At 45.6% G+C, this 15429-nt stretch overlaps 1 protein-coding gene and 1 pseudogene across 2 annotated transcripts in view; one reads left to right on the forward strand and one right to left on the reverse strand.

The window, feature by feature from the left end:
- The window catches only part of LOC308470661 (cytochrome c pseudogene), a 351629-nt pseudogene that overhangs the window by 152576 nt on the left and 183624 nt on the right, over positions 1-15429 (forward strand). The window lies entirely within an intron of this gene.
- CHMP6 (charged multivesicular body protein 6) lies at positions 1776-13647 on the reverse strand. Its single transcript, XM_080994104.1, has 8 exons — positions 13541-13647; positions 10062-10171; positions 8392-8479; positions 7874-7960; positions 7722-7787; positions 7197-7277; positions 4428-4482; positions 1776-2452 (listed from the first exon to the last, which is right to left on the reverse strand). Exons 1-8 carry the CDS (start codon positions 13601-13603, stop codon positions 2400-2402), a joined length of 603 nt encoding a protein of 200 aa, XP_080850230.1. The 5' UTR covers positions 13604-13647; the 3' UTR covers positions 1776-2399.

Below are 15429 nucleotides of genomic sequence, written 5' to 3' on the forward strand. Positions count from 1 at the left end.
ATTGCAGAGGGAAGCTGTTTAGTTAGCACTGTGGCTACTCTCTAAGGCCACTTTACATATCTGCAGTCCTTACTCTCCTATGGAGCTGGCAGGCTCTTTCGCTGGCTTTCTTTCCTGTACTTCTTGGCAGTGAAGAAGAGGAAGAAAAACACACTCCCGTTAATTTCCCCAGGGCACTGAGCTACCTAGTTAACTGGGCGCAATGGAGCCTACTGGGGATCCCTGTAGGGAAGCTGAATGCTTCTACAGTACCCTTAATGCCAATGAGAAAGTCCTGCTTGAGAAGCAGGCCTTGGCATTTGCTCACAAATGTAGTAACAATCAATCAATGACAGCAGTCCACAGCAACTAAGAGGTTAAAGCCGGAGAATGTTTGTTCTCAGCCACAGTGATGGAACAGGTAAGGGTAGGACTGCCACCTGGTGAACAAAGTGAATACAGCAGTACTGAGACAGAATTGGCAACAGACAAACTAACTTGTAAGAAATCACAGCACACTTCCCATAATTATTTGTCTCCCAGATGTAAAGGCTGGTCGAATGGTGTTTGAGCACATTATATAGAAAGGATGACTTAAGTGCGAACCATGAACTCAATCTGATCTACTGTTCAGCCTTCCTAATGCTAACAAAGAGTGCCTAGGTGGGGGAAGGTCTAGGTGTACCTTGAAGGGCCGCTATCAAGCAGCTCCATCTCCCTGTGAATGGTAATGGGCAAGTGCTAGCAGAGGACTTTGAAGGCGAGTCATTCAGGGTTCTTTGCAGCAGCAAAACAGGCAGGGCCTTAGTCAAAAACCCACTGGGGAAAACCCACTACATTCAAAGAGGCTTGAATCCCAGGAGCCTGAGGATACAATTCCACTCACTAACAAGGCGGTTTGGGGAAGGGTTCAGAGAGAAAGTGGGGTCAATCAGAGGAAACGTTTATCAGCGCTGAGCTGTAGACCCCAGACAGTGGCAACCTCTACTACTTCTGTATGTAGAATGAGCCTTCAATATCATTCTCCTCCCACCCACCCCACTGCATCAACCCATCCAACCGCTCAGCCATGGTTGGCCCCCATCTCAGCGGGTCCTGCGGGTCGTGCTCAGCACAGACCAGCTGGCTCTCAAAAGGCAGTAAGTCTGGGATACAAGTTTGGTGGGCTGCAACTGTGAAAGCAGGTCGGACCCAAGTTTCAAGGTTCCTGAAGCCGTGTGATCTGGGGCAAAGTCTTCGACATCCTTTTAAGGACAAGGAGGCCATCAGAACGAACTGGGATCCAGCCCTTTTCAGCATTCAGGAGGGGGGCAGGGAAGCACATTCAGGTCTTCTATAATTAAGAGGAAAGCAATACTTAGCCCCACTGGCTTGCCATGTTCCTGACTGCTCCATACAAGAACAGAGGAAAAGCAGACATGGCAGGCAGCCTCCACCTCTGAGAAAAGGCGATGTGCCTCCTGTCTCAGCCCATTTCACAGCTGTGATAAGCTGGGAAGGGCAAGATTAATCAAGAAGCTGCTTTGCAACTACCAAACCCCTCTCCTGTTGAGAAGTTTCAGCTGAAACAGTGTTCAGCTCTTCACACCATGGATTTGTTAAGGAAGAAAAGGGAAGGGGGAAACAGGATGCCTGTATAGGATTTCAGGAATTAATCCTTAGCAAGCACTTTTTATAGATTCCTATCCCTGTAGGAAACAGGCCTTCAGTTTTCTAAGATCAAGGCCAGCAGCCTCGCATCGCTACCTGGTGGTGCATAGAACTATTAACTGCATTTGTCTCAGAAGCACACTGGACACGGGGTAATCTTCTTGTATTTCCACTACCACGTCAGCACAAGCAATTGTTGCTACCATTGGAAGTGACGCTCCCATCTCAGCATCAAGCTAACAAGGTCTAATTCAGGTACAGGCCAAAGTTCCGTAAATTCCATTCTTTCCAAAAAAACAAAGAAAAAAAGAGAGAGAACCCATTCGAAAAAGCCAGAGAACTGAAGAGAGGCAAGTGAAGAGGAAGGCCAAGAGGGTTCCCAGCAATTCTTCCCGCACGGTAGCAGAAAGCTCGTAACTTTTCACAGCGCCCACAAGCTCAAAAGGGCACCATGGGGCTTAGGCAGAGTTAGCAAGAGGCTGTGCTGGCGTCTGAGGCAGGTCTGCAGCTGACATCAGGTCTGTAGAAAGCATTTGGCTTGAAGGGTTTTGAGAGTCACCATTTAATCCAGTTTACGTTACAAAAAAAGGAGTGTGCACACTACAAAATAATCTTGATATGGGATATTAACCAGTTTACAGCTTCCATTCTGTGCAGGAAACCTGCTCCAGCGTGGCTGTTCAGAGCCAATGGGACACCACGGAAGCCTCTTGCACCCTAGGCATTCTGGAAGTCCAGGATAGCCTGCAGGGATCCCCCAGGAAATGGAGTTAAGATGCAGCCACCAGTTCTGGCTTTGGTTTGACTCTGACCGGCGATGTTTCTGTAAATAGAAGGAAAAAGGAAGGAGTTAACTTTCTCAGCTGGAGTTAGAGCTAACCAAATTCAGACCAATGGTTTATCTAGTCTTACAACTGGTCTGTCTTGCTATCTGCTCCCTTTAGAGGAGACAATGGAGATGCTATGCAAGCAAACACTCCCAATCCCACAGCAACATCTCTCAAACATATCTTCATGTTTCAGGGAAGACTGTGATTTCCCATTTGAAATGCTCCTGAATGTCTGTATACTTGTGCCAAGAGCAGGAACGCTCCCTGTCGCTGCCCTGATACAGTTCTATGCCTTGTATGTTCTAAGGGCAGCCAACAAGGAAGTTGAGCTAGTACTTTCCCCAAATCTCTCTGGAGAGGCTAAGCCTGGGGGCAGGAGAGTTCTGAAGCTTTACTCCTCAGCTGATGAGAACAACTGCACTGTACATGCCCACTTCAGGTCCAGCCCCAGCCTTTTTAAAAGGAGGGAGAGACAGTGGTAAGGTATATTGAAGTTTATGTCATAACAGCAGCTGGGCCAAACTGCACTGCATACAAGTTTATTACACGAGGCAGAGGTAAGAGATTCTGCAGAGAAAGATGAAACTACTACAGTACCAACAAGTGAGGATATTCTTCCAAACTGTGAAGGATATGATATAACACTATACTGGCTAATATATCGTGTGCCTCCTCCTCAAGAGGTCTGGAGAAGGAGGCAACACGAGAACGGGCCTTTTCTGTAGTGGCTCCCCGTCTGTGGAACGCTCTCCCCAGGGAAGTTTGCCTGGCGCCTTCATTATACACCTTTAGGCCCCAGGCAAAAACATTCATTTTTAACCAGGCCTTGGGTTGACCTGATCAACACCCCATACCCTTTTAAAATGTGGCTCTTTGGGGGGGGGGTATTAACGGGTTATTGCTTTTATTTAAATTTTATATGCTGTGATCTTTTTACTACTTTTTCACTCAGAGACCTCCTGGTATAGGGCAGTATACAAATTCAATTAATAATAATAATAATAAATAAAGGCAGCTTTTGTTATTTGTTTCTTTAGAGGTCCAGGAATCTGTATGGCTTACACATTGATTGCTGAGTGCTCCCCTCCCTATGCCCTATATAACTTCCAGTTCTCAAGCCAGTCATTTTTGTACACCTATGGCTGCTCACCTCCACTCTCCACAAGTCCACTACCTTGTATTTCAGATAGAGTTTGTTTTTGAACACCCAAACCAAACACCAGTTGTATGGCTACAACAGGGTTTTCAACCAGAGCTTGGCCTCCTTTTTTTGTCTTGTTCAAACGTCATCTGTACTGTGAATCCACTCTCCCCACCCTCCCCATACTGGGATAGTGCAACTGATCTAACTTACAATTGTTGTGAGAATTATAGGGATGTGGGTGGCGCTGTGGTCTAAACCACAGAGCCTAGGGCTTGCCAATCAGAAGGTCGGCGGTTCGAATCCCCACGACGGAGTGAACTCCTGTTGTTCGGTCGCTGCTCCTGCCAGGCTAGCAGTTCAAAAGCACGAAGTGCAAGTAGATAAATAGGTACCACTCCGGCGGGAAGGTAAACGGCGTTTCCGTGTGCTGCTCTGGTTCGCCAGAAGCGACCCGGAAGCTGTATGCCGGCTCCCTCAGCCAGTAAAGCGAGATGAGCACCACAACCCCAGAGTCATCCATGACTGGACCTAATGGTCAGGGGCACCTTCACCTTTACGGCACATGAAGGTCTTTGGACTTTTTAAAGCACTCTACAAATGTCAAGTGTTGGGCTGTAGCATGATTACATACAGTAAAGCTTTGGTGGAGTCTGACATAGTCAGTGCTCTAGAGCTGCTTTAAGAGCGCTCTGCGGAGTTGGTGCTTGCATAGTACCTGCCAAGCTTATTCTTAAATCTCCCATGTGCCACGTGGTTCATGCAGGCACAACCAAAAGCACAAGCCTGCACAACTGAGGGAAAGAAAACAAGACAGACAACGCTACCTGGAATCTTTTCTGGGAGAGGCTCTGATGGAACCTCTGGAAGATCTATCTGTTCCTGCAAGAAAAGAAGTCACACTGTGAAACAAATGTTCTGGGGATAACAAGCAACTCTAAACCAGAACTTCCAAGCGCATAGGAAGGAGTGCAGCTCCCTGTACCACCTCAGAAGCTGAGAATTTGGCTGGGCTCTAGAGCTTTGGTTCTGGGTTACTAACAAGATTCTAGCAGCACTTTTGCTTCCTTGGCGAGTTACCCTGATTCATCATGTTGGGTGGCAGCTATTGGTCTGGGAATATAACTGTGTCAATCTATTCATTCATTTACTTAATGGATTTATATCCCATTTTGAGTAAGTCCTCCACAACACGACTTATATCATGTTTACAATATGGAATCAACATTAACCGTGGAATCAATGTCAGCAACAGGACCACAATCCAAACTCCAATAAGCAGCTGCTCTCTATGAGTCACATTAAAAGCTTTGGAAAAGATAAAGGTCTTTAAGCCCTCTTTAAAGGATACAAGATATGGGGTCTGTCTGATCTCCAAGGAATCAAATTCCATAACTGCAGGGCCACCATTGTGCCTTAGTCTGAGCACCTGCCAGCTTGATTGCTTTCACTGGCAGACACTGAAGCAGGCTATCTGACAAAGATCTCAAGATATGGGCAGGGCAGTATGGGTGTAGGTGGTCTTTTAAGTAATCCCGTTCCAGACAGCTCAGGGCTTTAAAGGTAATAACCAGAACTCTGAATTGGGTCTGCAAAAGCTTTGGCAGCCAGTGCAACTGTTACAAAACCATTTACCATATTTTTTGCAACATAAAACTCACTTTTTTCCTCCTAGAAAGTAAGGGGAAATGTCTGTGCGTGTTATAGAGCGAATGCCTACGGATGGCGGGGGGATCTGCTGCAGTCGTGAGCAGAGGATCCATGGTTCCCCTTCCTTCCCTCCTCCGTGGCTCGCTTTGAAACAGCAAAGCGGGAGAAGAGCCACTAAGTGGGGAGGAGAGAGGGACAGAGAGCCTGCTTCTTTAAAGGAGCAAAGCGGGAGAGGAGAGGAGCCTGTCCGGTTGGTTCCTTTAAAGCAAGCAGGCTCTCTGTCCCTCTCTCCTCCCCACTCAGCTCGCTACATAGCAGCAAAGTTTTTCAGCTCGCTAAGCTGGGGATGAGCGGGGAGGAGGGAGAAAAGCAGAGCCTGCTTGCTTTAAAGGAGCAAAGTGGGAGAGGAGAGGAGCCTTCTCCCCTTATACCCCTCTTCTGCATTATTAGCAGCATCCTTCTCCACACACCCCACGCGTGCTCCTTGTCCCTTGAGTGCTTTTCCTTCCCTCCCCACTTAAAACGTGGTTACAAAGCACGGATCCACATGGATCCTCAGGATTTTTGCACTGGGTCACCCCAAATTCACCATCAGATCACATTACATGTCCATGGCTACAGCCTGCACCAAAAAAATCACGCACCCACTGTTGCCTGGGGCTACAGTGGTGCAAAAACGTGGTTACAAAGCATGGATCCACATGGATCCTCAGGATTTTTGCACTGGGCTACTCCAAACTCACCGTCAGATCACATGTCTATGGCCACACCATGAACCACAAAAATCATACATCCACTGTTTCGTTTACAATATTTTTTTTCTTGTTTTCCTCCTCTAAAAACTATGTGCGTGTTATGGTCGGGTGCGTGTTATAGAGCGAAAAATACGGTATATTCTGATTGTCTGGCACCCACCAGTAATCAGGCAACCACATTTTGTGCTTGCTGCAGTTTATAATATGCTCATCTGTGCACTCTGATAAGCAATGGAATTTTGTGGAAAGCATCAAAAGACTAATATTTTGAATGCTTTACAATCACCACCAGATCGGTGGTGGAGTTGGATATTAGGCAGCAGGGGTCCCACAATTTTTGGCTTTGGCGGTCAACCCCAAAATTAGGACCACCAGGACCCTGCCACTCTCCTAGCATCAGACCTTGCTACATGAGGTCAGGGACAATTATTTATCCACTTTTCCATTTCCAAGCTTTCGTAGTTTTGGGGCTGTATTTCTTACATGACATCTGAATTAGAGGAGGTTGTGCACTGGTGCTTGGATGCAGTGGTGGGGTGGATGAGGGAAAATAAACTGAGCTTGAACTCTGGCAGCACAGAGACACTGGTTCCCGTGTGCAAGAAACTGATCAATTGCCTGCCCTGGATGGGTTTGTTGTCACATCGGGCAGATGGCCCAACCATTCGCATAAACTGACATTTATTGCGTGAACGTAGTCTAATGGCTCAAAGTGAAGTTCCATCCCTTCTAAGAAGGGAGCCATAGCGGCAGGCCAGAATCTCCACCGCAGATTGCATCCACGGAAGTAGCTGGGGACACATGAATCTTCAGACACTAGCGTGGAAGAATCTTTCATTTGAAGGCGAAGAAAACAAAGGGTAAACCAAGGAAACATGTTGTAAAAGTTATTCAATACTGGCAGAATCCAGCATTCGCGATAGTCAATGAACTTAAGCCCATACATTTCAATAGGTCAGCTCTGAGTACGACTTGGTTGGGTATCACCCTCTTTGTTTTTAAGCTTCTTTGGGAAGATTGGGCTGACCTCTTCAAGGCTTCAGAAGACATAAATGCAAGGCAGCTATAATAAGGACCCCTTATTACCTGCCAGGTATATGGGATGGATAATCCCCTCGCGTGAGATGAAAAATGTCCACTGCAAAATGTAGCCCAACAATGAATTACCAGTGTTGCTGATTAAACACTCACCTGAGTGATGGCATCTAATTCTGCTAAAATGGCATCTTCATCTTCTACAGTGAAGCTGCCAGCCAGCATTTCATCTATTTGCTGCAAAGGAAAAGGGCAGAATGCATGGTGAACACCAGAATAGCACCATATCCTTAAGCATTGTAAGATGAGAACATCTATGGGTCAGTGTAACATAGGAACATAGACCCAAAGCTACAAAATACTCCGCTGAAACCCAGCCACTTGGCACTCAAGCTATATTCAACTCCCTCCCTCCTTCTATGACAGTCTTCTTGACATGAACAAATGTCATCTCTGACCTGTTTAAGGGGCAATGACGAAGAACAGTTTAGTCTCTAGGTTTGCAATGCAATATGTTAAAGCAAAATAGGGTCTCCACTCCTCTTCATAAGTAAGTTTGGTGGCACGATGGAAACACTTTCAAGCATCTAAGTGGGTGGAATTGCTGTCATACAAATATAAGAATGAAGCAGTGCAATGGTTAAAAGGATCTCCATGATGATACACAGGGACAATACATACCCTCTGGTATTCCACAGCTTCCTGGGTTTCATCCATGATCCTTTCCACTTCTTCTATTGACATAACCTACAGGAAAAGAAGGCTGGTCAGAAGAGATGTCCCAACCAGTGTCCCATATGAAATAGTCCCAAGGACCCTGGGCTCACACTCACCTGGTGCATCTTATTTAAACACTCATTACCAATTTTGAGGCCCTCAATCACTTTCATCTCAATTTGTGTGAATTCAATATCCTGGACCTGAAGGAAACAGAAGTCAACAGAGGGGGTCAGCGAGTGATGCATTTCATCAATATGTAGTAGGGAGAGTAGACAACTGCAGCCACAGTAGACAGTATGCTCTACATTCCACAGGCCACCACAGAGCCAAATGGAAGAGGAACAGACAAAACTGGCTTGCAGAACACTGCAGCACAGGCCGATATTACAGCTTAAAACATGACATTGCATTCGGAACTCAGCAAAAAACAAAACAAAACCAAAAAAACCTAACCCAAAACAAAACAAAATAACACTTTAAACATTCATGTTGTAATCCAAGATGTCCAACTAATGCTAAGTACTAAGACAGCTTGAATTAGAAGTTAAGCACAAGTAAACAAAATTTAGCAGTATACAGATATGACAGCTGTAAAAGCCCTGAAAACAATGACACTGGGTGCCTCCATTACCATGCGTTCCAGGTTGCTAATTTGGTTTTCTGTCTTGTCCAGCAGTTGCTCTTGATACCGTTTTTTCTTCAGCAGAAACTTTGCTTTCCTAGGAGGAGAAAAAAAGCACCGGCTGCAGAAAACAATCCTTCAAACCAAAGCAATTTCTGCCTTGCCTTGCTGATCTTGATTTTTTTAAATAATAAAAAAACCATAGATTCCAATATTCTCAGAAGCAAGGAATAAGTTAAAGATAGTCAGATAGGCTGCCTCAGATCCAGAAGTCCCATTTTTAGTTATTATGACCAGCAATAACTAATGTGTATATTCTCTACTTACTTGACCCTTTAAAATTTTTATTAAAGCTCGCGGCCATCACAATATTTAATTTTTCAATTATTAATTTTGCAACATGTGAAGTGCTTCCTTCTGTCTGACTGCAGGCTTAGGGCAATCCATTTCATTAGATGCCTAAGTCCTGGCATTGTGAGAAAGATTCGTTATTTCTCTGCTGGTTGTGTCACATGAATGAAGCTGCCCATTGTGTGACCGATCATTAAAAGGACTCCTCTCTCCAGCAGGATGCAATAAAGGAACATTTTAAGAATGCTCAGTAGTACCCGTTTAGAAATTTTAACAAAGCTTATACAGCTTCAAATCACTCTTCTCACTGGAGTTAGGAGCACAGGAAGTGGCCTTATACAAAGTCAAAACAGTGATCTATCAAACTCAGTACAGTCTATACCAGGAATGGGGAACCTGTGGTCCTCCAGATGTTGTTGGGGTTATTTCTATCATTCATATACAATAGCCATAGTTTCTTGGACCAATGGATATGCTAGATCAGGCATAGGGAAACTCCAGCCCTCCAGAAGTTTGGGACTACAATTCCCATCATCCTTGACCACTGGTCCTATTAGCTAGGGATGATGGGAATTGTAGTCCCAGACATCTGGAGGGCTGGCGTTTGCCTATGCCTGTGCTAGATGATGGGAATCAGAGTCCTACAACATTTGGAGGGCCACTGGTTCCCCACCCTGGTCTACTCTGACAGGCAGCAGATTTCCTTAGAGACAGGATTATTTCCTTGCCCTATCTGGCCATGCCAGAGTTTGAACCTGGGACCTTGTGCAGGCTACTCCACTGAGCTACAGCCTTTCCCTTATGTGTTATATCAATTCCTGGTACATTTAGTACCAAAGTAGCTCCTAGCCACGCCATGTTTCACTAGAGATGCCAAGGACTGAACCAGGAACCTTATGCATGAAAATATTCATTTTAGCACTGCGTTATTATGCAGGCTGAGCCAAGGTAGTTAGAACGCTTCACCAGCAACAACAGTATTCAGCTTAAATATTAAACCATGGCCAGTCAGAGATTTAAGGTTTCTACATGATGCACCTCAATTTCCTCCAGGGATGCACTTGTAAAGAAAGCTTCCCATAGGCAGTTTCTTCAAGTGTGGAAGTAAATGCTTCACGTGTTGAAATAATGGGAATCATTTAGCCGTTATCAGTGGAATGCAATATGTCAATTCAAGCTTTACCCATACAAGAGAGGCCACAGGGGCAGTTATGGTTCACAGGGGCAGTTATGGTTCATCTCACTAAGAAGACCTTAACTTTCTGAACCAGCCCATAAACTGAGCACCTCCGTATGGAAAGGGTGCAAAGTGACTTGGAATGACTTACTCTTTCTTGCCATCTTTTAATAGTTGCCGAGCAAAAGCCCTCTCCCGCTCCAGCTGCAGCGATATCCTTTTCTGATATTGCTTTAGTTTGTCCCGCTGCTGTTTCAGTTGCTACAGGAGAAAATAAATTGGCCATTAGAAGGTGCACCAACAAGCCTTGCTAGGATGACCACTGGAAAAGAGAAACCAAAATCTCCCTTTAAGGCAGACCTGCTTATAAGCCCAGCAGCCTGATCCCTCAAACCTACTTTGTTATTCCCGTTTTTGGCTTGCTGCAAAAACAGCAGAAGAAGCTTAAAGTTCCACCTTGCAAAGTTAAACACCAACTCACTGCCTTTGGCTCTCGGGTACGAAACATCGTACCTCATGGGAGAGGTGGGAGAGAGACAATAAAAGTTTTAGAGTGCTTTACCATGTGTTTCCTCCTTCAAGTTGGTCAAATTGCTTTTGCTCTCAGGCCGCAGCATAATAAAACTAGCAGCATCTATCTGATGATATTCCAGACTTAAAAAACAGTATGTGGAATTCAGATTTGGGGCACAATGTTCAGCTAGTGGAGCATAGGGATGTTGTATTCCCAGGGCAATAGCTAGTGGAGGGGGGGATGTTCAGCTAGATGTGAAACCTTTGACCCTCCAGATGTTGCTGGACTCCAGCTCTCATCATCCTTGATGATTGGCCATGCTAATAACTAAAAGGCCATGGATTTCTCACCACTGAGACGCAGACTGGGCATTTATACCTCTTGTTAGTATGCAAACTAAATGAGACTATTAAGAACTAAATGAAAAAGTTGGCAAGCAGCTGGTTTTAAGTAAGAACTGTATTAAGGCAAAGACTTCAGTAGTTAAGGGACAGACTCACTGCAATGCTTTACTGAGTACAGTTCCAATTCCGATGGCTACATCTAGCTTTTGACACCTCTACATTATTAGGGGCACCCTAAATATTAGAATGGATACTGCAGAGTAACCCTGAGACTCTGAACTTAAATTCAGTGCTGAACGCAAATCTTCAAAAACGTGACAAGTGAGTAGCCACAAGGTTCTGTTTTTCGGCTAATGTCGTTCAATGTCTTTATAAATGTCTTGGTCAAAGGAATTGAGGGGGTACTTATCAAATATGCCGATGACACCAAACTGGGAAGGGTAGCTAATACTGCAGAAGACGGAATCGGGGTTCAATTGACCTTAACAGATTGGAGAACTGGACCAAAAGTGAATTTTAGTAGGGACAAATGTAAGGTTCTGCACTTAGTCAGGAAGAACCATCTGCACAGAGGTTGGGTGGCCATTTGTCAGGTATGATCTAGTTGAGATTCCTGCACTGCAGGGGGTTGGACTAACTGACCCCCCCCCCCAGGCTCCCTTCCAACCTGTCAACTTTTCCCTTTTCTTGTGAGGAATCCTATTAGGAATAAGGGAATTTCCCTTTAAAAGGGGGAAACGTTGACAGCTATGCTTCCAACTCTACAGTTCTATGATTCTATGATAGGGGATCCTGAGTGGAGCTGATCACTGCTGAAAGTGAGACTGGCAATGGATGCCAAGATAGGAAGCATTTTCAAATGTGCTTGGAGAAAAATGCAGAAAACAAATCCACAGCTGGAATACACCAGATGCAGTGGCGAAATAAAGTGGTGTGATGACAAAGCAGCCAATCCCTAGTATCTCCAGATAAGGGCTGTCTGAAATCCTGGAGAGCTGCCACAAGTCTATATACACCAGGGATGGGGAACCTGTGGCTTTCCAGATGTTGCTGGGACTCCATTAGCATGTTGGATGGTCCAAAATTATGGGAGCTGGAACCCAACATCTGGTGTGCCACAGGTTCCCCATCTCTGGTGCAGTTCAAGGAGTTGGAATGTGACAGGCTGAACACAGGCTCTTTGTGTTGAAAACACTGGTCTTTCAGACACTCAGAAAACTCTTCCACACCATAGACATGGTATTCAATCATTTACAGATACCATGGGAGCACAATCCTAAACATGCTTGTTCATAAGTCACTAACAGTTCAAAGAGATTTAAGAATGCAATCCTACCCCCTTCTCCATGTAGATGAATGGGGGTTGGTGAGCAGGATGGCACACAAAATCCTCTCCATCAGCAGGAGAAAGCACTGTGGGGGTGGGTGTCTCTAATGTAGTGGAGGCCTCAGCTTTCTCCATACTCCTGGAGATTGTTTTCCCACTAGCAAAGGGTTCTGAAAACTTTTCAGTAACTGTGTTTAGGATGCAGCTTGCACAACTGCTCTCCTATTTCACAAACTATGGTCAAGGATAGGGAACACATTGAGTGGCTAAGATATTGACCTAGATATTCCAGCTCTATATAAATGATAATCCAGTGGAATCTCAAGACTTCACCAGACAGAGCTCCCATCATTCCCAAAGCACTGTGACTTTATACCCTCAGTCTGGGGGCATCTTATTTCAACCTCGAAACTTCTCATTCTACATAGTGTGCTACTATTTTATAATAGCCTTCCAAATGAACCCCCCCCCCCCCAAATGACGAGGCTGCATTTCTGTCCTGGCTGCGAAGAAGGGAGAAGCATAGTGCTGATAATGACATGGTTGCAGGTTTGATCTGCGTATATGACAGCTGCATATTCTTGCATTGCAGGGGGGTTGGACTAGATGATCTACAGGGTCCCTTCCAACTCTGATTCTATGATACTCCTCCACAGACAGTAAGGAAATGCAGGCAAATAACCTCTTCAGTAGTGGTTTTTATAACAGACTGGTGGAAGAGAGGCAGCACAACCTGTCCCTCTCCCAGCAGCTTGGTCATGGGCAAATAGGCTTTCCTTCCTCCACAGCTTGCCTGGGAACTAGGCATGCTGGCAGATGGAGCACTGTAGCCCCTTCTCCAACTGCCCGACCCCACGAACTCGCCTGCATGCAATTCCTGGTCACCTATGGCTGTTACTAGGCAAGCTGTTAAATTCAAGGCTGATTTTTTTCTATAGTGCTTTGCTGCTCTTAATATAAATACTCCGCCTGGGAGCATTTCCACCTGACTGCCAAAGTAATCCGGAACACGACAGCCACCACCACGACTTCCGTTCGTTTGCTCGGGTTTCTTTCTTTTTCTTTTTAGAGAGAAACAGAAAGTGTAGCCAGTCCGAAAAGAAGCCAAAGTTCCTTTAACTTTCAACAGCTGTGTTAAGAAAGAGATCTTTGGCTTTCCCACCCCATTTAGGAGAAACAGCACCTGCCAAAAATCACTTTTCTTCCCCACCCAAACAAACTGCCAATAAATAAATAAATACAGGGGAATTGGGCATGTCACATACGGTGGAAACATGGGTCTACGTGGGATAAATGCGGGTCCGGGCTCTGTCAAGGCACAGGGGCTCCTTTGCAGCACACATTTGCTGGCTACCTTGCAGCCTTTTGCACTCAAGTCACAGCAACCTGCTCCTGCTCCTGCAGCCGCCGCCTTCCCTGCCTCCCAGCCCCTTCTTTGCTCTCACCAGCACGGCCTTATCTTGCTCGGTGACCCGGCTCCGCCGCTTGCGCCCGAACAGATTCCCCATCGCCCCGGCCCCGCCCGCGCGGCCCTGGCCTACATTGGCCCCACCCCGGCCCCCTCGGCTTCCGTACGGCGGCCGCGGAGGCTCCCGCTTTGCCGGAACGCGAACGCGGAAAGGAGGCGAGGAGCGAAAGTGACGGCTTTGGCTCATAGAGCTAAGAAAAAAAGCAGAGGAGCCCGCCGCCGCCGCGTTTCCTTTGTAGGGAGCTTCCGGGTGGTCATACAGACTAGCTCGCGGAACGCGCCTGAACTTTTTTTTGTATAAGTCTGCATGCCCATGGCTTCCCCCGAGAGAATCCTGGGAGCTGTAGTTTAACGGTGCTGGGAATTGTAGCCTACCCAGATGCTTGAGGAAATTTTAATCTGAAAAAATGTTTAGGGTACTCTTATTTTCCTACTCCTATTGAAATACTGCCCCTCAATGAGGCCAAACTTAGATTCACCTTACCACAGACTCTCCTTCCTTTTAAAAAAGTCTGGGGCTGAACTTGAAGTGGACATGTACAATGCAGTTGTTCTCATCAGCTGAGGAGTAAAGCTTTGGTACTCTCCTGCCCCCAGGCTTAGTGTACCCCTGTGTCCCCCCAGAAAAAAGCACTGTGTGTATGGCACTGTTTTATGTTTTGTAAACCACTTTGAGAGGTTTTTTTATTTTAAAAAAAATCAAGTGGTGTATAAATTTTATTAAATAAAATAAACTTCTGCATACCACCAAACTCTCGCTCTGGATTTGAAGGGTGCTGACTGACAGGATAATTAAAGGGACTGACATTTACTACAACCGGAAGGGTGTTTTATTGCTTGGGGTGTGGGGCATGAGCCCCGGCAAGGTAAAAAGGTAAAGGACGGCTAAGTCCTGTCAAAGGCGACTATGAGGTGCGGCGCTCATCTCGCTTTCAGCCTGAGGAAGCCAGTGTTTGTCCACAGACAGCTTTCCAGGTCATGTAGCCAGCATGACTAAATCGCTACTGGCACATGGAGAAGGCAGAGCGCATGGAAACGCTTTTTATCTTCCCATCCCAGCGGTACCTATTTATCTATTTGCACTGGTGTGCTTTTGAACTACAGTGGTACCTCTGGTTACATACTTAATTCGTTCCGGAGGTCCATTCTTAACCTGAAACTGTTCTTAACCTGAAGCACCACTTTAGCTAATGGGGCCTTCCACTGCTGCTGCGCCGCCGCTGCACGATTTCTGTTCTCATCCTGAAGCAAAGTTCTTAACCCGAGTAATATTTCTAATTAACCCGGTAATATTTCTGGGTTAGCAGAGTCTGTAACCTGAAGCGTATGTAACCTGAAGTGTATGTAACCTGAAGTACCATTGTACTAGGTTGGCAGAAGCTGGGACATAGCAACGGGAGCTCACCCCATTGTGAGGATTCAAACCGCCGACCTTCCCGTCAGCAAGGCTTGGTGGTTTAGACCACAGGGTCACCTCTAACCTGAACCATTAAGGCTGAAACATGCTTATTTTGTCGTAAACCTTAGGCCACAGGCAAAAACATTCCTCTTTAGCCAGGCCAAATATAATCTATGGCCTGTGAAAGTGTGGGGGAGTGGACTGTTATTATGATGATGGTGATTAGGCTGTCTGTCATTATGTTTTTATTATGTTTATATCACTGATGTTCTGTATTTATGTGTTTTTAATGTTGTACACTGCTCTTGGATCTTCTGATAAAGGGTGGTAAATAAATTGAATTAATAATAATAATAATAATAATAATAATAAACTCAGTGATACTTACTTCTGAGCAAACATGCACAGTATCAGAGGACGCAAAGATGCCACAAGTCTTGCAAGCGGCAGCTCATCTTCTCCCTCTC

The sequence above is a fragment of the Podarcis pityusensis genome, assembly GCF_964106645.2.
Source record: "Podarcis pityusensis genome assembly, chromosome: 2".
NCBI lineage: Eukaryota > Metazoa > Chordata > Lepidosauria > Squamata > Lacertidae > Podarcis > Podarcis pityusensis.